The sequence below is a fragment of the Dromaius novaehollandiae genome, chromosome 2, assembly GCF_036370855.1.
Source record: "Dromaius novaehollandiae isolate bDroNov1 chromosome 2, bDroNov1.hap1, whole genome shotgun sequence".
Taxonomy (NCBI): domain Eukaryota; kingdom Metazoa; phylum Chordata; class Aves; order Casuariiformes; family Dromaiidae; genus Dromaius; species Dromaius novaehollandiae.
This window is the reverse complement of record NC_088099.1, coordinates 139,297,022-139,324,813: the sequence shown is the minus strand read 5'-3', so window position 1 is coordinate 139,324,813 and position 27,792 is coordinate 139,297,022. Positions and strand designations below refer to the sequence as shown.

At 39.3% G+C, this 27,792-nt stretch overlaps 1 protein-coding gene across 16 annotated transcripts in view; it reads left to right on the top strand.

Moving 5' to 3' along the window:
* Positions 1–27,792, top strand: part of DTNA (dystrobrevin alpha) — a 230,041-nt gene that overhangs the window by 128,723 nt on the left and 73,526 nt on the right. For 14 of the 16 annotated variants that reach the window (XM_064507579.1, XM_064507583.1, XM_064507586.1 and 11 more), the window contains 2 exons: positions 5,054–5,121; positions 10,223–10,303. In XM_064507579.1, coding sequence (XP_064363649.1) covers positions 5,055–5,121; positions 10,223–10,303 — 148 coding nt within the window. In that variant the 5' untranslated portion in view covers position 5,054. Of the gene's footprint in view, positions 1–3,327; positions 3,418–5,053; positions 5,122–10,222; positions 10,304–27,792 lie in introns of all 16 variants that reach the window. The other 2 variants (XM_064507580.1, XM_064507581.1) reach the window with 1 other exon arrangement.

Sequence of the window (27,792 nt, the reverse complement as noted above, 5' to 3'; positions counted from 1 at the left end):
GTAAGGAGGACATTTTGAATAAAACTGTCCCAAGCAATGACAGATGGGTAGCCTGTGCTAATGAAAAGATATTGCCGCTGTCTAGTCAAAGCTGGGTTTAAATATTGATCAGCTGCTTAAGATTACATTTGTCAGTGGCATGAAAAATATCCATTGAGAAACCAGCACATTTCTATTTATGCTAATGCCTTGAATTGCCAAAGATACCTAAACAAATGTCTAAACTTGAGTCCTTTGATATCTCATGGAAGAAGAAAAAAATGTTTATATCAGGAGTTGAAAAATTCCACAGCAGGGAAATACAAACTGTTCAGATAACGGACGCGCGAGCCTTGTTCATATATTCTACCAAATGATGCTATTCAAAATGGTCTCACAATAGCCACTGTTGCTTTCACCAGTCTTCTGGAGCAAAGCTTCCAGTTAGAAGCTACAGCCCGGAGCAGTCTCACGCGCTTCAGAGCCGCAGCCTGCGCCAGTGGACAAGGCTCGAGCAGTGAGAGTGTTAGTCCTTTTCCTTTATGCATGCTGCAATGTAGAAAGTAACTTTTATCCAGTCCAAATGACAGGCAGTAATGTCTCTGGTCGTGATTCTGACCCTCTTCTATCAAAGATGTAAAAGCGCACAGCTGCATCACAGCCATTACATGGGATTTTATAAATTTTTCTTGCCACAATCAATCAATTTCAGCATATGATTTTCCTGACTGGCATGCCTCTTGATTCCCTCTGGTGCTTCAGCTGTCTTGGAAGAACAAGACGGGGCTTTACCGAAGTGCTAATGGGGTGGTTTTTGTTACAGTCATCAAATAGTGTATGTATGTGTGGGTCAAGTTATGAGTTTTTGACAATCCACTATTATGTTTATGGAACTTGCAGGAGGAGAGCTCCTTAAACAGGTAAACAGACCATTAACTTTTTTTCTGTTTTTTTGGCAGCTAATGATTTTAAATGGTAGGTAGCACTGCTTTTACCAAGCATAGAGAATAGCTCAAGAAATAGAAATATACTTACTACAGGAAGGATAACTTAGAACAGGGGTTAATAAAATAAACTATTTATACTATAAATACTAAAACAAGGAAAGTACATATAAGAGACAGAAAGATTATTACAGTATTCATAAATCAAAGCAGCACAATAGCAAAGGAAAGGAAAATAAGGCATGTAGTTTTCACCTTTATGTATTATATGATATTCCCTTCCAGATTTTATAAACAAATATTTATATTAAAAATAGACCAGCTATGCTTCAGATATATGATAAGCATGAAGGTGGAACTGTAACTGAAAGTTCAAACCAGACTAAACTATTTGTTTATTTATTGTTTTCCCTCAAGCTCTACTAAGGTCATAAAAGTATTCAGCTCAGTGTATTGCATCAATCACCTGTATTTTTTCAGAGACTGGAAACTGTACACTTGGAACAATTTCTTCTCTGGAATGTCTGTAATACACTGAAGCCTTAATACCTCGCTAATCAGTACCATACTAATTAGCCCATGACAAGAATTTTAATTAGATGCACAGTAGGTGTTCTGCCTACCTGCAGTGGAGAAGTTATTTCCTTGGGAGAAAAGTGAAGGGAAAAAGATAGTGGAGGAGATCAATAGAAGACAAATCTAATCTAATCCCTGGTACATGAAGAGTATATGTAAATTAATACTTTTCAAAGTGATGTCTTTCATAATTTATTATCTTTTGTAAAATATATTGAAGTTCACTTTGTGATTTCCTGTTTTCCACCATAGGGCAAAATGTACTTTTTTCCCATGAATTGTCATCTGTTATAAGCAAAATACTGGAAAATACTGGAACATGACTATAGTCAATTATGCTCATGGGCAGCCATAAGGACTGAGCTGAGGGCATCCCAAGCTCAAAGCCTGAGTCTCTGTAATCTGAGTTAAAGAGCTGAGCTGTGTACCTAGCAGCTGGAATAAGGTGAACAAGACTAAAAAGGGAGATAGATACACAACACCCAATGACCAATGTCACTAGCTTAGCCTTCGGCCTGGCGCATTCTAGAGTTAAAAATGCATAAAAAAAGATCGAAGGACCTAGATGATTGAATCCCTGTCAATAGGGACTGAAAAATAACCATATTGATGATCATCATCATTTTTCTTCTATCAGAACAGTATGCAGAGGAGGTATAGAAGATATTTATCTGAAATTACTGCCACCCATTAATTCTCGTTAGCTTAGTGGCATACATCCTGTTGCATAGAATTTTAAGACTGTCATTTGGGGTAAAGACTATTTTAAAATCTATCATCTGCAACATACCTGGTACAATGAGATTCTTAAATATATAAACACAGAGTCTGTAGATAATTTTAAAACCTGGCCACAGCTATGACAGTAAAACATTCCAGTGTAATTGTATTCTTGTCTTTGAAGAGCTACCAAATAAAAGGATGCGGGAGACCCGGGGCTTTCCTTTGTTCTGCCTCAGACTTCCTTAGAGACCATTGTCAGGCCCCATAATCTCTGTATGTCTCTGTTTCCACAACTGTGAAAAGGGTACTGCTATTTCAGCAGATAGTGGGACATTCTGAAAAATGATGACCAGGTTCAGAAAACACTTCATCTGAAGAGGTATAAACATCAATAAAAGTAAGAGGAGGATAAATTGTACTAAAGGGAAAACCGGTTAACAATTTTTGCCCCATTGAAAGGATACTTTAGCAATGAGCCCTCTGAAGGAGGTTGAGATCTTGCTCTACAATTTACATTATTTAAAAACAATACAATTTTTAGTTGATTTTGATAGGGAAGGTTATTCCACATGGTGAATATGGCCACAGATCAGCACCATGCCAATGGATGCTCTGCAGATATTTTAAAACCAAGAACTAAGGAACATTTTTATTCAAGTGGCAGTGTGAAGAAAGGGAGAATAAAGTTGCACCCCTTTTGCATTTGTTTTCTGTAAAGACTGTAGCAAGTTAGTGGCTTGAATGTTTGTGACACAAGCGATTGATGAATGCTAGAGAACATTCGTGGAATGAAAATAGCAAATTAACAAATGGAAAAAAATCCATAAGATTTAAGAGTAAATTGTATCAGGATACTGAAAGAAGATGATGTAATCCTTGTGCCAAAACAAAATGACCCAGTCTTGGTCAATTAATACAAGCAGTGTATTGTCTGAAAACTAGTTGTACGTTGTTGTAGAATAACTCTGAATACAGGACAAGTCAGAGAAAATTATGATGGCCTGCAAACCACTCTACCACTAATAAAAATTAATCTAAAAGTGTATTTGCTCTAGAGTATTCACTCAACTGCCTTCCTTGGTAAAAGATGTATTCTTTTTTAAAGGGTTTCATTAACCTACCTGAGCTACGAGATCTGGTGATTTACCACAGCAAATTTGTCTACAACACAAGGAGCTGGAGAACCCAAGCTAGGGTTAGTGGGATTACACTTTTTTTTCGTCTTTTATTGGCAGTGATTTAAAGCTGATCCACATGAAGAAGATACCACTACTTGCTGCGTTATTTAGTGTGCAGGTGGTGTATCTGAAGGTGTATCTTGGTGTTTTGCAGATGGATGTGAGCCTTCCCTGACACCTCTGAGCTAGCAAGACATGACCTCACTCTGGCTCAGAGGCCGCGTGGCCACCTCAGTAAAGCGCTATGTGGACGGCTGGTATCTCTGCAGAGTGGCAGGATGTATTAGCTCAGGCGTAATGCCACGCCGCCCACATCTGTGTCACTCCCGGCCAAATTAGGGCACAGTAGTGAACTTGGATCTACCTGCAAGCATGATGCAGCCATACCCTTTGGACGCTTCCTGGCGGGACTGTGGCTCACATCACAACATGTCCACCATAAATAGCACTTTAGTGGAGCCTTTATCAGTACTCTCAGGATTGAATAGACTATTTGGAAAAGACAGTTATAATGTACTAGCACTTCACTTGAACAGTGCATTTTGAGAAAAAAAAAAAGAAAGAAAATAAAAGCTCTTACATGACTGAATTTATTTCTCCGATAAATGAAAGGAAACTGGTCTTCTATCCTGAGTCTTTTGGTGAGGCAGACAGTAGCATCAGCATCCAGTACTATTAGCCTTCCTATTAATATGAGTTTGCCATGGGAGATATTGGAATATTTTGGATTGAATGCCTCTACCAAGCATCTGCCTTTTGTCCCAGGTGGCCAATTTTTTTTTACGTAATCTAGTTGAGATAAGGATGTAGATTAAAAATGCAGATCAGAAGCCCTTACCAGATTTGGCAGATAGGGAAGGATATTGGTTTGCTAGAGCAGTTATCTATAGGAAGTTCTGAAGGTTACCCTGTTTTCATTTTTTAAGTGCTACTAAAGATGCTTATTTTCACTCTGAAGTCTTTTATGGTTTGAATGCTGGCTGTGTAAGAAGCCCTCTCTTTTCTATATGCTGTATCCAGTTTCTCCCTCTTACTAATAGTCCCAAGGTTTGTATGTCTGAGAACTGAGGGAAGAACTTATTCTTGCTTCTGAGCTTTTTGTTGGAATTCATTTAATCAGAGCCATACTGTCTTGAACTTGAGTGACTATTTCAAGTATATTTACTTGAGTAAATAGAGGATGTTATGTCGAGGAGTATGGATTTAGTTGCCCTTGTGTTATTTTTTCTATCTCCTCTGCCTAGAATTGGCTAGAAAAGCATTTTCTAAACTGTTGAATAATTTCTGAATCTTTTATGATTTCTTCTCTCTTACATAATTTAAACTAAAGATTTCTTACTTAAGAAAATATAAACTGAATTTTGGAGCTTGCGTTATGTAAGTCGGTTAGTTACATCAAGCAGAAAAACTGAACATTGCCTTTGGGAGAGAGAGAGGGAAAACAAATGTTCGAAAGCAGAGGCTAGGGAACAGAGGACAATTTTGGGACCAGCTTCCCCTGAAAGCACACCACAGAGAGGCTGGCGAAAGGCACTGTGTACACGTGAAGCACCAGTCAGCTTAAAAGGTTTTCCAGAATCCATTATGAATATTTAGGTATATATTTTTGGTCTGGGAATAATTCTCAATATTTCATATGATTTTGTCTTCCAGAATGATTGAAGATTGTGGGAAAAGAGGAAATACCATGGCAGAAAGAAGGCAGCTGTTTGCAGAAATGCGTAAGTACTTCCTAGACATGTTTCACTGTGATAGATCAAGCCAGTTGCAATGCAATGTCAGTAAAATTTATGTAAACTTTCCATCCCAAGCATCTGATATCTCCATTTCACAAATGCTTTTTATATTTTGAGACCAAAACTACAGGAAAATGGGCTGATTTGACCAAATACCAGGGAAGAGAGATTTTTCACACCAGCTTCTGTGACTGTATTCATTTAATCAATGGCCTCTTGAGCCAAAAATGCTGAAATACACAGCTAGCAATGAAGAGAGAAAAAAAGACCTCCAAAAGACGACATCTTTCTTTGAGTCTCATATCCCACTTTAGTGTATTTTTTATGGTTTCTAGTGAAGCTGTGTGTTCCTTGCGGAATAATGTTATGGGTGTACTATATTAACCAGTGTTCCTGCACTTCTTTTAACAGTCTTCACATATATTATTTCTCATACAATGGTCTGTTTTTCAAGTAGATTGTCTATGTATATATGAGGTTTGAGACAGTCACCCTTTTACTAGGTTTACCTAAGCTTTGTCTATAATTGTTAAGCCTCCTATTATTTATGGCTTGCAATATAGTAAAAATGACAGAACAGTGGTACCTTGATTGTTATGAATATTTATTTTTTGAAATATGTCTTAAGGTTAGCGTTAGGAGCAGATTATCCAGATCTGTCCTGTTTGCCAAGACTTCGGTTCTCTGAACCTAAGGATACAACACAAAGAAGAGCAAAATTAAAGGAGAAAAGCTTCCAGAGCTGTTTCTCTGAAATATGAAGGTTTTTGGAGAATCCATCCTTTTAAGATCTTGCTTCTCTTAATTTTAAATTTTGAGGCATTTACAAATTATCTACATGTTTTAAACTTTGAGTTGACCACCATTTCACAGAACTGCTAGCCAGGAAAATTTTGCATAGGCATTGGTTTTGTTTTTCAGCAGGCTGTTTCTTGAACAGGACAGGATTCCTCTTTTTTTTTAATTCCTCTTCATTCTTTGTGGGAGGCTGAGCTGAGCCTTAATGAGACTTGGGCAACTGTGTACACTAAAAGGCAAGGTCTGTGCAGGGGAATTAAATGTGTTCAGGACTGTTGTCCAGAGGTGAGGCCCAGCGCAATGGAACGACCTACATCTGCACCCCTAAGCCCTCCAAAATGAGGACTTCACATTCAGATTGCCTACTGAAAATTGTCCAGCTTTGCTAGAGGCCATCCTAACAGTGTTGCAATTTGGATGATGAAGTTGGCTGGCTGGCTGTGTAGCAGAGCGGTGCCTATATGTCCACTAGCTCTGTTGCGCCCTATACTCATTTCAGTATCACATAAGGTTTTCTGATGTAACTCAGCTGGATCTTCCCATTGTCCTTCTTATGCAACATCTTGGACCGGTGGAGGGAAGGGGTGTTCTTTGGCCAGAAGCAAGAAAAATAGGATGATGCACTTCTCCACTGTCAGAACGTACTATACTTTAATTAGAGTTATATAAAGGACTTGATCTTGTATCAGGTAAAGTCAATGGCAAAACTCCCATTAACTTCAGTTAGTTTGAAATGCTCCTAAAACAGAAAGTACTTTGTACTTGCTGAAGAATTTGCTATGAGCTTTTGTGGTTTGTTCCCACAGTTTTGAAGGCTGTTTTGCTGTTTGTGGGTTGATTTGGGGGAGTGAGGAGGAAGTTATGAGAACTTACAATGAGCAGCTGGAGGGGTAGGAGGGATTATTTTTCTGTACTGTACACAAATAGTTATTTTCTATTTCTATTTCTGTTTTTTTCTTTCACATTTTTAGTATTTTGACAAACTTTGCGCTGGGTTTATCTCCTATGTGCTATCCTTTCCCATTTGCCTGCCTCCCTTCCTCCTCTTACTATAGATGCACAAAGAGAACCAGGCTCCAACTACACAAAAAACAGAGAGGGAGATATTCAAGATTTTTGGAAGATTAAATACGTCCGAGACAAAGAAACATCAACATTCAGCAAATGTTCATTTGTGCTTTTTAAGGAGTCCCTTCAATTCCTGTGGTATGAAGAGTGTGTTTAACTGAAACAGAAGTTCATCCTTCTGCTGTGGCACTCAGGTCCCCTCAGCTGTGTGAAACCCCACAAAATTGATGTTTAACAGAAAGCATGTGCTCCACATGCCCTACATACTGTGTGGGTCATGCAAAGTTTCTCAACACTGTAACAACAATAAGCTTCGGACAAAAGTTAAACTCCAAAACCTGCCAACATTAGAGAAAGAAAATATATGCAATAGAGGACTTCACTAGTGTTTTCACTTCTTACCTGAACTATGAGTCTGTAGACTGCTTGCCTAGACTATAGAGTCTGTAAATAAAACCTCACAATATTTTTAGAAAGCCGAACAAGTTCCAAAAACCCACCCATTCCTACCTTTCTAAGTAAGAAACTTGTTCTGAACAAGGAGTAGATGACTTTAATTCTCCTTTTACATTTTGGGCAGTGTGCAAGTTTTCCTTTATTTAGAGCAATTTAGTTTAACTCTCTTTATTTCTTTTTCTGTAGGAGATTTGTCACTCTAGTTCCAAATCATAAACCTTTGTGGGTTAGTATCATGACCAATATCATCTTCTGTAGAGTCCTGTGGTTAAAGTTTAGGTCTTATATCTCAAAATACACCATTGAATGTCAAAATCAATAGCCTACTCGTAGTCTTGCCTGACATGCTCACACTACAGACTGCTCTGATGAAAAGAGTTCAAAATATATATTGTTTTTGTGCTGCCAAAACATATTATGCAGTAGAAAAACAGCAGTCAAAGGTTGCAATGTATGCCTCGATTATTTTTTTCAAACTGCCAACAGTATTACATGAGACAGGAATATTCAGAAGAAACAGAGCGAAATACTGCCATGGGGCAAAGAGGATGAGCAGCCACTGGCAGTGCTGTAGGCAAGTTACAAATTCAGAGTTTCATTTGCCATACTCAGTCCGACACATCTTTCTCACTTATTTTTCAGCACTCTCCATGTAATTGAAGTCATTTTTCTACAGAAGTTATTTGACAAATAGATCTCAGACTGTGGCAAAACATGAATCATGATTAAATTAAACATAAAGATGTAGCAATAGTACATTTCCTTTGTTTTCCAGGGATTTATTAAAAAAAACACCTACTCCTAAAATAATACAGTCCACAATTGTGTGTGCAAATAGTAAAAATGGCAACATTATTGCCTACAAAATCATTAATTTGTGCTTAATACTAGAAACCTAGGAAACCTAGAAAATACATTGAGCCAGAGTCACACTTTGCTTTGAATCTTTGCATGTCATTAAAGGCTGAAGTTTTATAAAGGAGCACTAAGAGCTTTCGTTTGTAACTTTGACATTAAAAGGGAAAAAGTTAGATTCATGTTACACATTGCTCCTATTAAGAAAGGAAGGACGTAGTGTTACAAGTGTGATTCTCCTCTTTTCCAGAAAAGGAGTTTTTACAGAAACTGTCAAAAAGATACTAATGGAGAAGAGGAAAACTGCATAATTTAACAATAAAGCATATGATAAGAAAAAATAAAAAACATTCCAGACCTGACGTTAAGTAATTGAGGGTAGCTTCTTCTAGGAACAGATGGTGTTAAGACAGCCAACTGGCAAAAGGAAATACATGAGAGCCCTGGGAAGATGTTGTGGGAGAATCCGGTCAGGAAAAGAGCAGAGTCTGGGGAGAAGGAAGAATATAATTCTCATTTTCATCTCGCAGGTCAGAGCTCACTTGAAATGTTTGGGTCCAGAGGATGCCAGATTGTTCGAGAAAGTGTGGGTGAATGATGCTGACGTGGCCATATGTACAACAGGGAAGCTGAGTGGCCAATCTAATAATGTCAAGATGAATCTCAATGCATTTGGGAAACATGTTTAAAAGCAGAATAGGGCCATATTTCACTCCACTCTGCTTAGAGACTAAGTGTACCTTGTTTGGATGTGTTTCATGTGGACAGTTCCTTAAGAAGCTGCATTGTTTGTAGCTCAGTACCTTTTCCACAGAGGAGGTTGCTCAACCAAATAAAACATTTTTTTTCTCTTTTATTAGAGCGGTGATCACAAAAAAAAAAATGCAAAGATTTAAGTGAATGTGTGTCTGAAATATGCTATGCAGAGTGATAATTAATAAACAGTCCTGTATTTCATAGGCCACACTGTAGCTATGCAACAACACTTCTTTGTGTAAAACATACCAGCCAAGAAGGAGAAGCATTTAAATAACAGTCTACTCATCTACTTTTTTTGGATAACGTTATGAACGACAAACGGCAGCAGGATGCCTAAAGGCACGGTGCCAGATCTGCCCCACGTTCTGGTCCCTCTCTGCTGCTCCTATATGTGAAGTAGCTACCAGCCAGAGTAAGAGCAGCGCAGCTGGCTCCTGCGCCCCATCTCCTCCCAGTCCTGGCCAGTGTTAAACAGGGTGGGCAGGAAAGGGCAACAGCACAGCCCATCTCAGCACTACCTACACCCACCTCCTGGACAGTTGCTTTGGAAATTTTGCCAGGTCTTTAAGTTGGCGCAGCCAGGGCCAAGCCATGCATGAACCAGGGAGCTGGCTCTTTGGCATTTCCATTGCAGTGAGTGTATCACTGCGAAATGGAGAGTGCCTCTCACTCGTCACAGTATTTTTTGCCCCCTTCTGCAGGTTGCTGTTTAGCAATCTTTTAGTTACTGTGTGATGCTGTTTCTACTTTGGTCTGCTGGCAGTACCTTGTTCTGTACCAGCGTGTCAGCCGAAGATATTGGTTCTGATCTTTGTTGTTAAATATTAAAATGAGATGGAGGTTTTCCCTGCTGTTGGAGCCTGGCCAGCGTGTCTTTTAGCCTGCAGCTTGACCAGATTGCTCCTCAAAGTGACAGACACAGTGGGCTGGCTGATCCCTGCCTTCTTTCGTGAAAGTCTTTTAACACTGTAGCTCCTACCATTCCCCTTCCTTTCTCCCCCACCGCTCGCCCTCCCTGCAAAGGAGGTAGCCTTGAAAATTGTTAAGCAGAGGCAGCTCCCGGGTCCTCTTTGTTCTCTGGCTTCGCTGTTCGCAAAGATACACGCAGGTCATTTTCCGCACAACTGTCACTGTTGTTCTCTTCCACTAGGGGCTCAAGATCTGGATCGCATTCGTTTATCCACCTACAGAACAGCATGCAAGCTTAGATTTGTTCAGAAGAAATGCAACTGTAAGTATGGCAGTGTTTCCTCCCTGTCGCCGCCAGTACTAGCTTCCCGCTGCGCTCACGTCCTACCCTTCAGCTCTGTCACCAGAGGGGACGGCCTGATCGTACATGGCAGAAAGCACTAATCAGAGGGCCTGGGCAGTTTTTAAATATTAACGTGTTTATACAAGGCCCTTGTCTCAGACATGCTGATGATTTCAGTCACAGAAGGGTGGGTCTCGATGCAGGCCACAGCTTTAATTGATTAAGCATATTAACCACATTGTTTTAATTTTCTTGTAAAAGACATTTGGGGTTTCCAGCAATATCCTGAAAATTAAGCACTTTTATAGCAACTGTATGGAGGAGAAATGGTGTTTATAGTTCTCATCTATTTAGGGTGCCGCAAGGTAAATACAATGTCAGTCAGCCTCTTTCTTTCCAGAAGGCCACTGCAAGAGACCACCTCTAAGAGGACAACCCTGCTCATAACCTCAGCATGTCTTTCTTCCTCCTTTTAGGCTCTTGAGAAGTTTCGCACTTGATTAGTGGTATTTCTTTTACCATATCTTCTAAGATTCAGTCTTTCTTCCGTTACAGTTATGGCTTCTGTTAGCACATTTATAAGAGCTATGAATTTTAAAGTGGAAATGCATATAAAAACTGTAATGGATTATGTCATTTGTTCTCCGTTTTATTTTGTAAACACTTAGAATGGTGGATTTTGTTTTGTTTATTTTACTGGGCCTTTCTACACTAAGTTTAAAAAAATCCTAACCAGGGGAACTCTTTTCAGCAGTGGCAGCAGGGAAAGGGCTAGTGCAAAGAAAACAGGAGTCCAGCGGTTTTTTTAGCCTTCGTATCAGAGCTGGGGTGACAGCCTGCCCACGCTAGTGCTGCTCGCAGTGGTAGGAACACTAACAAGCGTTCGGTGTGGCTAGAGCTTCACCACCCGCAAGAGAGTGCCTAGCTTTGAGGTCACATCTATCTGTGTTACACAAAATGTTTAGCTTATGCTGTCCAAACATACTGGAGAGACCAAGTTGCAAGGAAAAGCATTGGGAGAGCATTTATTAGGCTATTAGCCACAGGGTTAGCTTTTCAATCGCTTCTGCAGCACATTTCTCTCATTTTTAATATGTGTTTAGCCAAAGTATGAGTTGAAGGATTCACAATGTAAGCAGGCTGCCGGACACAAAACTTAGGAGGGGGTTAGTAACTGCCCAGCCACTGTCTTCTTACATTCAGAAGGACATGAACCAAAAGATACTAATACTCTATATTCATGTGTTTCTTTTAATTTTTTTAATTTTAAGAGGAAAAAAATTTCAATACATGGCAGATGAAAAACTAGGGTACAATATCCTCATTGCTGGGAGTGACTGTTTGGCTAAAAGTATTGGAAGTTGTAATTAATTTTGTTCCTCTTATTTATCAAATGTGGTCTGCTTTTGTGGAACTGTTGCTTTTGTTCCTAGTATACAGAATGAATACATGAACCCTTCAGTTTGCCAGTTTGAGCCAAGTCACTGATGGGCAGTGCTTGGCAGCTGGTTGCTGTTGATAAAACAGGGGAAGTGATCTGCTGGTCTTATATCAAGACTTACACTGTCTCAACCTCTTCTGAAAAAAAAAAAAACCAAAACCAAGATTTAAACAAAAATGTCATCCTAAGAGTTAGGTTCTATGCAACTTAAGGAATGAATCCTGTTGCTCTGGAATGGCCGGATTGCGTACATTTTTCCACAGTCAAGTACAGTTTTCTTCCCGTTGTTTCTGTTAGACTGCTGTTCTCCCAGATGGCATTGCGTTGTTAGCAGGAAGAGAAATCATTCATCTACCTGGTGGGCTTTCAAGCTCTACGCAACAGCTGTCCAAGGCACGACTTACTGCCCCAAAGTGGTTAATATCAGACCTCTTGCCAATGCCAGCTACTCTTTTTTTTTTCTGCAGAAATTGCCAGTAGTAGGTTGAGGGGAAAATAAAAAGTGGCAGGGGGAAAAAACCTTTCTGCTGCATCTGGGCTGCTTCATTTAAGGGAAGTTATAAAAAGAAAAAGCTCAAAGACTTGCAGTGTATAGATCTCCGGTCACTCAGGCCACCCTTGGCTTCTTTTAGCTGTGCTCCCCTGCCCCAGCTAGCTCTTCACTCCCTCATGCCAGACCAGACTTACTGTGAAAAAATTATTTGGAGAAAGTGTATTTAAGAGATTCTTCTAAAGAACTAATGTAATAAATTGCAGGGAGCTGCTCTTGGCTATACCCTGAAAGCATATGAGGATGGAAGCAGAGAGCAGCTTTGAATACCTGCAGTGGCTGTGCCAAGAAAAGCAGGGTAGAGGTTTTATTAACACCATCTCTTTTACCCAAAGCTGCACATTAGCATAGAGCAGTGTGTGACTGTCCTAGGACATCATTGAGCAGGCAGCTACCTTTATAACAAACAATGTGATGTTTGTTTGGCTTGTCTTTAGTGCAGGCAGACACAGGTTCATCTCCATTTCCTCCTTTGTGAATTCTTCTTTCAGTACAAAAGTGTTTTGCTAAAACCTTTATTAGCAGGGTAGATTTTACTGGTGAAGTAGGAACTGTGTAAAGGGCAGGGATGCCTCGATATTCTAAGAACCATTCTCTCTTGCAATATTTCTCCTTAAGCTTGTTAAACCATGTAGCCAAAGATTATAGAAGAGACAACAATGAAAAAAGAATACCACTACATATGTTGTACTCTGAGTACTAACACTGCTGATTAAATCAATTGCTCTATCATATTATATGCACTTACTTGCAGTTCATTTTGGCACAAGAAAGATAACTTTAAAGATATTTAGCAAACATTCTCCAAACTTGCAAATATGTGCCTTTGTGATAATTCTGTAAAACTTTAGGAAAACTACTGTGCATTTGAAAAGAATTTCTTTAATAAAAATCTCTCTGAGCATTTAAACCAACAGCCAGTTTAAATAAAATCAGCAGAGTGAGAAAAAATCAATATCAGTCATTGTAATTCTTTGTTAAACAGGATAAAATTGAATCCAGTCTAGCCTTATTCTTCAGAGAAGCAAGAAATTTGTCATAAGAGCTCAGAACATGATAAGTAGATAAATTTGAAAAAAATTGTAATGTTAATCTTTTAAAGAAATCTTCCTTCAGATTTAAGCATTATTCTTTTCCTATGTTAAGACTACAAATAAGTAACAATAACATTTACAAATTATTTACTGACATGCTTCTGAGCCTGCCAGTGACTAAATGTAGGATGCAATATGTGACAAGATCCCAGAAGTAAGAGACCAACAAAATTCTACATGTAGGAATCCTAAAGCTGGGAAGCTTTATTAGCATAGTGTGAATAAAAACTCATTTTATGCTATTCTATTTCTGCTGACAATTTCTAAAAATAGAAGTAAGGAAGAGACAAATTCTGTAGGTAATGTAGGTACCTCTGAGGATATGCTGGGGGGAGAGGGAGAGAGAGAGGGAGAGAGAAAGGGAGAGAGAGAGGATTGCAGGCTACTTGTTTATTACTTTGCAGAACTCCTGTAGCAATAGGAAGTAGGTCTTCTCTTAGTCATAGACATTAACACAAGATGTAGGTACCTCGTCTGTTAAAGAAAGAAAAAAAAAGTCTCAAGAAGATCCTGAGATTGTGCCATGAGTAATTCCAAAAGAATACCAATGTCATGGAGAGGCAAGCCTTGAAGAAAATGCTGCTGGTGGTCACATCATCTTCAGATCTAAGAATGGAAAGCAGGAGTGTATGAGCTGATGTGACTGCTCCAGTGGGTCACTATGTTGAATGTAGTCTCAGAAACAACAGAGCTCTAGTTATTTGGGGCTTAAATTTCGTTATTTGAGAAAATAAAAGCAGACAGGAAGCAGGTGCAGAAACCTGACCAAAAGTGGTACGTGTTTATCCCATTCTGCACAATGGAAAGTGTGGACAGCTGACTTCATCAGCTAAAGCTTCTAAATGTGCTTCAGAGGTAGCCCTAAATAATGCACAGTGCAAGAGTCAAGGGAGGAGGTGGAAAAACTACAGATGAGCGCTGTGAGGTCTGCAAATTCTTGGTCAGTCACAGAACTTGAAAATCTTAGGAACAACTGTCACTCTGACCAAGTCAAACATTAGGGTATTGTACTTCACTTGACCTCCAGTAGATCAAAACAGGTTTTGAAACATCCAATATACATGGACAGCATGCACACTCCCACTCAGGTGGGAAGATGTCATGCAGACAGGTGTTTATCCGTAGCGTTCACACATGGAAGAGGTGTTCCTAAAACAAGGCGTGAGTGACCAAGGACGGCAGTTGCACAAATCTAACGACATTAACCAGTATTCAGCAACCATCAAAAGGCACAATTATAGTTATCCCCATTCATCATTGTGTAGTTGGTTTATTTTAATATTTGATTTCAGTGAATTTATTAAGACCTAATTGTTCATACAGAAAAGCCAGCTGAGATGAAATACCATGTTCACATGTGAATTCCCTCTGGGCTATGGTGGCAGCAGGAGTGGAACATAACAACATATCGTAATCAAAACCATTATACAGTTAAACATCACTCACTGATACAGAACTGTACAGCTGGAAAACTGCTGCTGTCCCTGATAGACTTCTCTGAAGATGTTGTGAGATTATTCCATGACACTGGCTGCAGAACAGCAAAATCTGCTGATATTCCTAAATCAGAATAAATCATTGGCAGTTGAAAGCCTTGAATTTAAAGCCATGGTGATGATTGTATTATGGGGCTTAATTAATGCAGGCAAAAAGGGAGTTCATTTCTCTGACAGTTTAATTCCAACACCTTAGGGTTTCAGGCTCTTTGTTTCTCCCTTCAGTATTCTCCTGCATGAGTAATTTTTTTTTCTTTGTTTTGTCTTATCCAAATGTTAATTCAGTTGTTTCCACACAGGGAGCACAGTTGCCACAACTGTGTTAGAGACCTTGTGACTGTCCATGGTGCTCTCTGCCACCTCCCTCCTGCTTTTCCTTCTACTTCCTTTAGGCTTAAGCAGTCACATCCCTGAGGCACAGAAGCATGTCAGCTTGATTTCCATACGTGCTCTTGGGTGCCTTTTTGATCTGATCTGCCTTTTTACATTTGTTTTAAGTTAGAATAATTTCTCACCCTCCTAAAATATAATAATTTCACACTGAGAATGAATGACAGTTATTGTAAACACACTATTTTTAGGTGCTTTTTTTAAAGCTGTTTTCATTCCGTACTTTTATACCTCCTGTAATGCTACAGCAAACTGCTGAAACTGATTTTATCCAGCATGGGTAACGAATAATGAGATCAGGCTCTGTGAGTTAATGGCCCTTTTCAGGATGGCAATCACATTTTAAGATTTATTTGATTAAACCAAAATAAAATTAATGGTGTTTTGTTTTCTGTACTGGGCTAACACTTCAGAGTATCATTTTAACCAATTGCAAACTGAAAAGTCTCAGTACCAGGCACTTGTAGTAGAAGCAGAGAATATGACAGTCTTGATTCCACGCAGGAAGTGATTCTGTGCATGTCTACGTTATCCACTGGCTTAGGAAGTCACTGGTAGACCCAGGTTCAACTTCTTCTTCTGCATGAGAAAATATGCACTGATCTTGCCTTTCTGAAAAGTTTTTAAACATAAAGCTGGAGGATACTTAGAGGCATTCCTGTCTCTTGTTAATGCTTACCCACCAAGTTTTTCATATTAATATGTTAATTCATTTAGGAATTGACAACTACTTCTCTTTACTTAAATGAGACCATTTGCCACCACAGTATAAAGACATTCTTTCCTTGGCTTAATGAATATTTATTTTCTCTAAAGTGAAACAGAGTCCACAAGAAATGCTCAGTGGTGGTACACTCTATGCGTAAGAATCTCATGAAGATCCCCGCCATGGCAAGAAGCCATCATTCTCAACATCCTGCCTTTCGTTCTGAAGGTCTATAATTTAGTGGTTGCCCCTCATTTTTGTTTTGTTAGGATCATCATGAGAGATGGAGCCACAAAATTATCATGATTATAGAATTGTTTAGATTAAATAAATTAATCCTTTGTCATTCCAGGGTTCCATGGTTAGTGTTCTGTTCTTATTGTTGCATTTTTTCATATATTTCATTCCATCTTGGAAGCGATAAGCACAAGGTAGATTCAGGCTGGGTCACAGAGCGATCAGGCTGAATGACAAGCAATGTTGCCTACTTGAGGAGTGCAGAAGGTCTGTCTGACTGCAGTTTGAAACATTATTTCCTGGGAGAACAATCTTGCTCTTGAATTTCTCATCAGTGTATTCTTATATTGTGAAACCCAGTGATCAGACTTTTAAGAGACTTGCTTAAAAATCCCATCACTTGAAAACAAAACAGTGTGGTTTCTTATTTTTGTTTTTCTTTTTTGATGCTCTTGGATATTTTCTAATTGTTATCTTTATTATTATTATTATTATGTAAATATAGAAGTTGGAAACATTTGTTTTCTGTTTTAATGGAAGCTGAGGTTCACGATCATTCACATGAATCCAAGAGAGAGAGCTTTAAAAAAGAAAAAAAAAAGTGCTCTGTATTATAAGAGCGTTGATACCATTGTGTAAGTTACTAATTCTGGTATCCTGCAGTATCTGAATAATGGAAAGAAACATGAGTTAATGATTTTAAAAACTTTTTTATTCCTTTGTCTTTACCAGCTACTTAGAGATTAAATGCTCTACCAGAACTGCTAGTACCATTCCATATGGGTTTCCAGGCAACTCTGGGAAAAGGATGCATATATTATACATTCTGCATTATGCATCAATTATTTAATCAAAAGTTCAAAAGGGCTTGATTTAGCATATTCCCTGCAGACACATCCTTCATAAGGATTTCAGTCCATAAGTGTTCACTCGCAGCACAATATCCTGAAAATGGGTTTAAATTTTCTCTTCTTTTCCCTTTAACTATATAACTTTATTAATATGCTTGACAGGTCATAGTAGCTGTTAGACAGCTGATGTATAACCTGTGTATTTGATATATTCATGGAGACACCACTGTTACGAACTCAGTCTCTTTCTCAATGTTGCCAGAAAGTGGACTGCTACTACGTAAGAGATAGTGGTATCTCAGATGTCCCCAGTAATTTGCTTTTAAAGGCTACCACTGTAATTCTGTCTCAAACAAGATTAATCCAAGTACTGTCAGCAGACATTTGGAATTCATTTTATTGTCAGAAAGAGTCAAACAAAGATCTGTATTTCGAACTCTCAGATTTTCATTTGCTTAGAGATTGATTTTTCAAATAAACCCGTGATTCCAAGCAGCTCTTGTTAAGAACCGAGTTGCAGAAAATTGCCAGCTAATATTACTTTGTCCTTTACAGAAGAAAATGACTGAATTGGCCGCCTTTGAATCAGAAGCAGGCAGGTGCGTTGGCTAGGCCCTGTCCCAAGCGTACCGACACACTGCCCTCTGCTAGACAGGTAGCTCAGCCCTGGCTTGATGCACACAGCTTTTGTAATTGGATCACAGTTCAAGATCTTTCCTCACCCACTTCTTGAACTCTGCCAAACCTGCCATTCACTGTGCTACTCCTGATGGCTTTTTGGAGACAGGTTTAAGGTGGGACAATCTGCTCACCAGCTGGTGTCTCTGAACATCTGTTGCTGGTAACAGGCGTCAGTCACTTTTTGATCTGGCATGCTTTGGATTAGTTATCCCAAACCGGAAAGCTTGTATATCCTATTTTCCTTGGTCCTCCTAATGAACACTTCAAACAAAAGAGTATAAACAATTATTAGTTTTGGTTTGGTACTCTTTTAAACATACACAATTGCAAAATATATGCAGGCATCCAATCTCATGCAAACAGACTGATACCTCAACAGACTGATACCTCAGTGATGCTAGGATCACCATATCTTCTGAGGGCTGTTGCTTCTTCACGTGAGACCTTTTCCTTCTTTCTCCATCTCAGTTTTTCCCTAGAGTATTGCTTTGATTTTTCAGTCCGCTCTGTTATCTTTTCCCTGTCTCTTCCTTGGCATCATGTAATCACATGTGGCATGCGCTTTATCTCTGACTTCCGCACAGCTCTCACACTCTTGGCTGCTCTCTCCTTTCCTGTTATGCTCTTGACTCCAAGCACCTTTTCTTCAGGCAAACCATCTCTCACCGTGAGCCTGTGCACCCTTTCCCAGTTCTCTTCAGGTTTGTCCCGTTCCAGGTATTGTGCCGGGCTGCCCCGCTGCCACATGGGCACCTCTCTCATGTGCCAGAATGCATTAGGCAGTGTGACTTCTGCCTGTTGCGTGTTGCTTCTTTGCTCATCTTTTCCCATACGACACCATATTTATGTTAGAAAGAGAAAAAATATAAGACATCTTCCTTGGAGCAGACATCAGAGCCTTTGTTCCCAGGGAGCTTGATTCCACCATCCTGAGCCAGCCCTGCCTCCATTCACAGCTCCTAGGTCTTGGGCAGTGAGGTGTGAGCTCAGGCTGTACCTGCTTTTTTTGACAGCAGAAGACAATTTTGATGTCCCTGCAGAAATTTCTTCTCCTAAGAAGATAAGCTGCAGCATTTTGCCCAATCTGTTTGCTATATCACATTGCAGTCAGGGTCCTTCTTCATTGTGCCTGCTGAATTGGGTTTTTCTACGTTTCTGTTCTTTGCCCCATTCCAGTTTTGGTGCCGTCATGCAGCTCCAGGGAATGCCCTGCGCAGCTTTCCTCCACCATACTGGAATGATCCACACCATCTCCCTGCCTAAGCAATGAGCTCCTCTGTGGCCACCCATTAGACAGTCTGATCTGCCTCCAACCCTTCCTCCTTCCCTGCTACATTCCTTTCCAGCCTCCCTCTCCAGTAATTTCTACAAATAAAACCACACAGAGCTAGCAGGGAAGCTGGCTGGCTGCAGTGAAGGCTCTCAGCAATTACATGCTTCTTTAGATGAAGACAATAAACGTTCCACAGAAGGAAAGTCAGAGTGTGGAGCTGAATTTCATTTTTACTATAATTCTCCCTTTTACTTCAGTAATTCTGGAAGTGTTTTTTTCCTTCTGACCCTGTATTCATTTTTTTTTCAAAGAGTTACATTAAAAGTCAATTTGTGTACCTCTGATGCTACCGTTCAACCTCACAATACCCAGAGGATTCAAAGATAAGCTTGAGCTTAACCATTATCTCATATTTTTTACCTACCAGCTGCAGCTAGGATCCTTTTCTGTAAGTCTTACTAGACGCTTTCCTACAGCATATACCTGGTATGCTAAGGACAAAGTGTGAGAACAGATGATGTGAGCCATAAAAATTATTTCCTGCTTTTGTAAGTGTGAAGAGACTGTACAATGTAGTGTCCTCAGTACAAGGTTCTTAATCTAACTCTAGGAGTCTACACAATGAATATTCAGCTTCCTAGGGCTGATGATTTTATGATATACAGTGACTTTAGTGAGGCAGTTTTGCATGTGCTGAATTAAGCCATTTTAGCCGAAATTCAAACTGAATTAGATCTATGATACTGTTGTTGGCCGCAGCAGAGTTCTCACAGTGGAACTGAGAGCAGTCTTTGGCCCGTCTCTGTGCAGTGTGGCTAATTTCAGTAAAAGTTCTGTGTACTCTGAGCACTTTCTTAGTTCACACGTAGATGGATAGATGGATGTCTCCCTTTCTGGCAGAAGGTAAATTGAAAGTAACTCTGTTGAACTCATTGACCTTACTGTAGCATGAGAAAAGGAATGAACACATATCCCTCAGCATATATTGTTTGAGAAGGCTGAACTCAATTTCTTATAAATGAAGCAGACACTGGTATCACACTGCATCTCTTGTGAAGGTGCTGATCTTCCCCTAGTTTCATTTTTCACATTTCATTTTGTCTCCATTGAAAAACCTACATTTTGCCTGTGCCTTGAAACTCTTATTTTGTCTTGGATTTGCAGGATATCTTTAAGGATTGCATGTGTAAGATAAAGAATGACAGATAAGTGGACATGTATATCAAGTCTCTTACTCCATCTAGGGGCCCTGGCAACAACATTAAAGAGTCACACAGAGGAAGAAGAATAGATGTATGGTACTTTACCTAAATCCCATTTATCGTCATTTTTTATTTTTCATTTTGCTTTCCTTGCTCATTGTTGCTGATTGTTGAGCTATGTTTGTGTCAGCTGGAGCTTTTCCCCTTTTCTTGGCCTATTCTTCATGCCTGTCTCTGTAAGAGATGCAATGTTTTAGTGTGTGATACCGTAAACTGCTGAAACAGGAGCCTCTGCGATAGCTTCCTCGTCCTGAAGTTCTGCTCCCCGAGCGAACCAGCCAGGGCACTGGCACGCAGAAAGGTTCTTGCGGGAGACATTGCTTTGAATATTAGTAATGGTGGCGTGGAAAGATTATGTGAACACAAAGCCAGATTTTGGTCAAATATTCTGTACGGTTTGTCCAAATGAGACATTGTCAACATCAGCCAATTTGATAAGAGCAATGGATCCTCAGGATACCAGGATCCATTTCTCCCTATCTCAGAGCTGATTATAGCTCCAATCCCAAAAGATTTTAATGCAAATAAAAATGTAATAGGTGTTTACACACGTATAAAAGCTTGAACCTCTGGCAGTAATTAGCATCTCCATTGCCAATCTCAGCAAAAGGTTAAATAAGATTAGAGTCTGGATGGTCCTTATGACTTCAGATGCATTTTCACTAAAGTTCTATGTGTCCCATGAATGTCCTACTTCATATCAGTGCTCTCTCACTCAACAGCTGAGGCTGACATTGGCGTTTTGCCCTAATACATCAAAGTGCTCCCCAAAACACGCTGGATTAACCCGCACTCTTCAGAAGAGAAGAGAGAAGCTTATGCCATCACTCTGTAGAGTCTCTCTTCTGTTCTGTGGGTGAAGAATGTAATTCTGGTATCAGGCAGTTTACCCATGTGAAGTTCAGCTCAAATATTTCTCTAATTACTTTTAACAGATGAAAATATAACAGGCCAAGTTTGGTCCTTATTATGTAAGAAATTATTTAAGTTAATAGAGAAAAGAATATGCATATATATAAAATATTACAGCTTACATATTCAAGGAAATATGCAAATCCTAATTCATTAGCACTCTGTATGTTGTATTGCTGTTTACAGTCTTGCCAACCCTAAATGATTAGAAAAAAAAAAATTTAAAAAAAATGAGTCAAATCCTGAGAAACAGTAGATGGACTGAGGAGGGTGTTCACCAAACAGTTTTAAATGAATAATAGGTGCTGGTTCTTTTTCTTTGACCTTTGTGATATGACTGAACCTTAAAGGTTGAGAAAGTAATCTCGGCTTTTTTTCTATAGCCATGAGGGAAGAAATTGTTATAAAGAAACATTAAATTGAATATTCTTTTGTCATCACGGGCTTCCAGCATTAGGGATTTTAAAGAAAACAGCAGTTTCTGTGAGACTGGGGACAATATCCTTAGAGTTGGTAACACATATTACTTCAAAATTAATGAAAAATATAAATCACCTGATTTGTCAACTTTTACATTCACTTTACTCTTGCTTTTTGGTGGTAACGGTGCCAGAGCATGACATAAGCCTCTAGCAGTACGGAGTTTTTTTGAAGGGGGGAGTAGCTGGGTGCCGTTATATCAAAGGAAAAAAACTAAAGTTACTAGGGCAAAAAACTGAAGTTATTTAAGAGAGAAAGATGTGATATTAGCTAGATGTGTCATTTGAAGAAATAAACATAAACCTGGAGGAGATTATATCACCATGATAAGGATATTCAACACAAAAACATTCTGCCCTTTCCTGCTCCCAGGTTTTTCATTTATTTACCCATCACATGTCATAGCCTGTATAGGATATTCTCACTGCCAAATCGCCAAGCTCTTATTCTTTACTCAGCTAAATACATATACAAGGCCATTTTCTGGAGAAAGCGGTGGAAACGCACAGCCTTTGGTTTGTGTTGGCTTGCTTGACGTCGTGCCAATACAGAGTTAACATTCGCCAGCACTTGCATACTGCATGTGCTGAAATACGCCCAGTAGTGCCGCCCAGTGGTCAGGACTGTGGGTACCGGCGGGCCGGTGCGCAGGGTCCTGCCCGTGCTGCGAAAGCGGCCGCGTCTCGCCGTGGGGTGTTGCACAGAGCGAGCGTTGTGCCAGGCTGTAAAACCGAGGTTGTGCCAGGCTGTAAAACCGAGGTCGTCTTCTCTCATGTCCAGCCATTTCTGAACTTGTGGTTTAATCTCCTTAATGGAATGCTGGAATTTGCCTTTTTGATTTTTCGGTGGTTATTTCATTGCCTGGAAATATTTTTTGAAAGTTTACATAATTCAGTTTCTGTTATCAGAGGGATAGCAGAGAAGGTACTTGAAAATCAGCTCCAGGTATAGTATCGCCTTGCCTTGGAGTTTCTTTTGCCACCTGCTGGGACTGCAGAAGCTTTTCCCTAATATATTGTTTGCTGTGATATAGTACAGAAGAATTATATTCAAATTTGAAAGGCTGTAATCTTACATATTGAAATATGCCCTCAGATGTAAGGCAAATGGTCTTGTTTTAAGGGAAATGAGAAACCTGTTGCTTATCATATGCATTTACTGACCAAGTTTTTTTACATCAAGTCCCTATGAATTCTTGTCTTTTGCTATTTTAAAGTTGACACTTGCAAAACCCATTTAAAGAACTAATCAGTTACATATGGGCGTGATCTCACAGTCCCTCATATAAAAACCTTTCTCATTAAAATAATATTATGGTTAGATATCAAGAATAATAGAAATGTATACTCTAGGAATGCTGTTGTCTGTTTGGGGGGGAGTTTACTGAGTTTCTGGCTATATGAAAAAAATGGATCCACAGGTGTGCTATTTATACATTGGTCTTTAACTTGTAAGTAAGGATGTGTCCAAGTCTTAAAGCAGGTAATTGATATGTAATTAATGGATTTAAACCATGTGGCTTCTTAGCAACAGTGCAGTGTTTTAACTGAGTTGTCTCTTCCATGACATCTTGACATTAAGAGGCTTAGAGTTAGATTTTTTAGTGTTTGGAGTGTTTCCCTTTAAAAAAGGAAACACTTTCCCAGCTCCTGGGTGACAAGTACATGACAGCTGCTTGCCCAGCCCAGCACTACAGGATGTGTCACCACGGGGCCCTTTCACAGAGCTGACTGGCATTAGTGCTGCTCCCTGGCGAGGCTGATGGCCTCTGCTGCCACCTACACAGAGCCCTTCAGGCTTCAGTTAAATTTAGGTGAAACAGAACAGTCAGAAAATGACAGCAGGAGGAGAAGGAGCTTTTCTTGTAAATGAAATTAATACAGAAGAGAAGAATTTTACTGCAGATCTTCTTTAGGCCATCTTACACCTTGGTGATTTTTGTCAGATGTCATATTAAAGATAAAAAGACCGCATTTCAGTGTATTGTTATCTTAATGGGTTTTTTTCATCACTCAGTAAGAGCACTTGGCTGAGCTGACAGACATTGCCAACAGGCCACATTTGTTTAATGTGGTATAGCGATCAGACTCTCAAAAGGTTTTAGAATAACTCATTTTTCATGCTGGGCAGAACAGAAGGTGAAGATACAGGGATACAAGTCTGGGTATGTGGAGGGGAGAACCTCTGAAATATTAGGAAAAAAACCAAAAAAACTAATGCCTCAGTTCTATTCCTCATGTGCTTTTGTTTTGGGTGGTCATCTGCAGATGTCCAGGGTTGGCAGCTATCTGGAAATGTCTCATATGCTTGCAGTGTGCAGTTGCCTTGCTCATGCACAGAAACTCCTGCTCAATAGTACCTGCTTGTACAGGTTCAACATACAATTTGGCGCCATGTCCAGCATGTCCTATGTGGTATGTGCCATAAATGGACCGGTGATCTGCATGTGTTCAGTGAGTCCAAACACATCCAAATTAGTGCACACACACAGTAGTTCATAAAAAAGATGTTTCTGTTGACTGGTCTGAGTGTCTAGCTTCTTCTCCACACGCTCCTCCTCACTATGAGTGTTCAGCATTTGAGTGGGCAGGAAGACAAAGGTAGCCTTACTCCAACTTCCCACTGAACAAGTGCTTACCACACAGCTGCTCGCTCTCACAGTGCAAGGGAAAAGGTAAGTTAGAGAAGGAATCCATGCGTAGAATAAGAAATTAAATTAAACTAAATGAAATTATGACCTCCTTCGGAGATCCCGTAGCATTCAAGTGAGAGCTTGAGGGACACTACAACCTCTGTGATCACTGTTCCAGAGTTCAATCATCTAGAAATCAAGCGAAATAGCAAGAAGAGACAATGAAATGCATTTTGACATGAACACATGCAAATATGTGCTCACAACCTCAATGCCAACCACTCTTGCTTTTTGCACAGCAGTGGTGACCAGCCCAAGAGCTGTTAGTAACCTGCAGAGTATCCAGAAGTAGCCCAACACACACAAGCTGGTGGCAGCAGAGGATTACAAAGGAGGTAGTCAAGGAGCCTGAGAGATGCAAGAGCAGGAATAGGGATGTACAGGACACTTCCAGGTAGAGACTTAGCGTGGATCCAGGTAGTTGGCCAGTGCATGTAGCCTGGGTGTGCCAGGCCCTGTAGGGTGACAGCTGTCACCAGGTATACCCAGCCAAAGAGTTTGTGGCCCAGCCAAGACTATCACCTGGCAGCCCCTAAATTCTGCTTTGCTGCAGACACTGCCAGCTACGAGGATTGCAAGGAAAGGACCTGTGATTCTTCTACCAGTTAAGAAAAATACATTTGCCTCCCAAGCCAAACAGGTTGGCCACCTCCGTTTTAGCCCTAAACAGAAGCAACAGCCTGGTGCATTTTTCTGTTGATGTGACTTGGCACCAAGGCATGTAGAAGACTGCACATCATCGTAGCTGGCACGATGATGCACATAGTGGCAAGACGCTTAGCTAAAGCTTTCAGTGTGTGCGCTACATCTGACTGATTTGAGGGGCAGCTTGGCCACAAGCAGATGTAGTTTAGTGGGAAAATACACCTTGCTGTGTGCACTGTTACTCTCCTGGCAGCAGGAAAGGGAGACACAAACAGAAGGAGTGAGTAACTTCCCAGGGCTTGATAGAAATGATGATGATAAATGGCTCCAATACCCTCATTTGTGATGGATTCATAGATTATAATCAAAAAAAGAAGAATTGTCTAACATTTTATAATATTTTTAGGATTGTTAGATAAGGAAGCATAAATCTATCACTTATAATGAAAGCCATATGAAATACCTGACATACCTTCAAGTCACATTGATTTCAAATGACGGTACTAGCATGTTTAAACTCAGGCATGTCTGTAAGAGTTTTGCTGATCTAAAAGTTTAATGAAATATATACTTAGACTTTAGGAACAATGTAAATTAATATTTCTTTAAAAGTTTTTTCTGTATTCACCAACAAGCAAAAATCTATCAAGGAGAAATTTTGTCATACTCTCTATTGGGCATGTTTAACTTAGATGTAGTTAGCCCTGCAGTATGTTAAGTAAATTTGACTTGATTATTAAAGCCCTATTTAAGTCATTTTCCCTGTTTGATTACATGTAGTCTCCCCTTCTATGTTCATTTAGTAATAAATGGAAAGATAATATTGTAGAGCTTGTAGTTCAGGTGAAGTAGGAAAAATGCAATAGAAGTGATGAGGATTTTAGCATAAGTAAATCAATTGAATGTTGGGAAAAGTTAAGCACATAGACTTTTTAATTTTATTTTTTTACTACTTAGAAGATAAACTTTCAGTACACTTTGTTTGTTATGCTTGCTTAGGGCAACATAATTTCTTGACAACTGATTTTTGAAATAATCTGCCTTCTTTGAGATTAGTGATGTATGAAAATATTTTCTGTATCTCACAGCCTTTCTGTAATTCTAAAGAACTGCACGATGGAAAGAAGACTCCATTTTTGCTGTGTAAATAAATTTTAATTCCTTTGCTTTGAGTTGAAAGAAAATGCAGCTAGTCCATCTCTTCTCTCAGATTTTAGCTATTAAGATACCTTTATCTACCAAACAGAAAATTACTAGTTACAAGTAGCCAATAAATTAAAAATATGTTGATTTCCTGTTAATGAGGAGACTAATGAAAGCTTCAAGAAATGAAGAAAGATCAAAATCAATTAAACATTTATCTTTTGATATATCATATCATATATATCAATTGACATATATGTTTATAGTAAACAACGTATTTTTCTCCTGAATTCTCCCCTCTCTGAATGTATCCACAATACATCGCCTCCACAAATTAACATGTTGACAGAAATATAAGATGGTGGGATTCTGCACTGTAGCTTCTAAGTACTGTGTTTGACTGTAATAAAGTAGCTCTAATAATAGTGAAAAGTGTTCTGAACACAGGTAAAAGCAGAAGGGTAGGATGTAATATTTGAGAGGTGCCTGAAAACCTTTTAGTTTGTAGAAAATACAAAACTGGTTTCAATTTGAGTGAGCACTCTTTCATTCACACTTACATACTAGAGAGACAGACTAATTAATTTGCAATATACTGGCAAGAATCACTCTCTAAATATTGTTTTAACAGGTTAAGGGGTTCACTTATGGACAAAAAAATTATTTGGAATATATTTTTGGATACTAATTTTAATTCTCTGTGAATCAGTCAGCATCTCCTCGAAGTAGGCATTTGTTACTAATGATTGCTGTGGAGAAGGAGCGAACGGCAGCCATCTGTAACGCTGTTCATCTGCTTCGTCCCGCTTCTGTCTGGATACTGAATTTTGTTTACACTCACTAATCACTATCTGTTATGGAATGTGCAAATATGAAACTCTCTATAACAGTGTTTAAGTATTACTTAGTCTCGTAAAAGTTAAATTAGCAGATAGTTTTTGCCATAGAAGATGTAGTAATGCAGATGTTTATCTTAGCCATGACTTTAAAAATCACAGAACAGATAATCTAAGGGCAAATGTATGTCTTAGCAGTTGCCTGTGGAAGTCATCTACATTTTTTTTCAGAGAGCAAGCAAATGAGAGATATCTATAGCTATGCTATTTTCAGAGTGTGAGGCCTTTCTGAAGGGTCCTCGAAGATTGGCTGGGCTATATAATTTTGAATTGCTTTATGCGCAGATGCTTGATAGATGTAGGTTTGTCTCCTGAATGCCTCCTGATCATCCTGTGACACTGAAAAACAACTGCTAGATTTCTACAGTTTTAGAGATCCATTTCAGAGCAGGCATCTTTTTCACAGAGAACTAACTCCCTTTTCAGAGGGAAATGTGGCTAAGGCAACAAAAGCAATTAAAGCAACAGCAATAAAAAATTAAAAACAAACTTATAAAGTTTGATTTTGTTGAAGGAATTTATGCAGGTTTTAGGACTGAAAATGTTCTCTTGCTAGCTGTAGTAAGCTAGCTGTACTGCAGACTCTTCTTGTAACCATCATAGAAATTAGATTCTGGTTTTATTATATTGCATGGGCAAACAAAGTAAGAGGAAATGCTGTCTGCAGTGAGATTAAGATAATCTCAAGAGTGAATAAATAAATAAATGACCATAGCAGA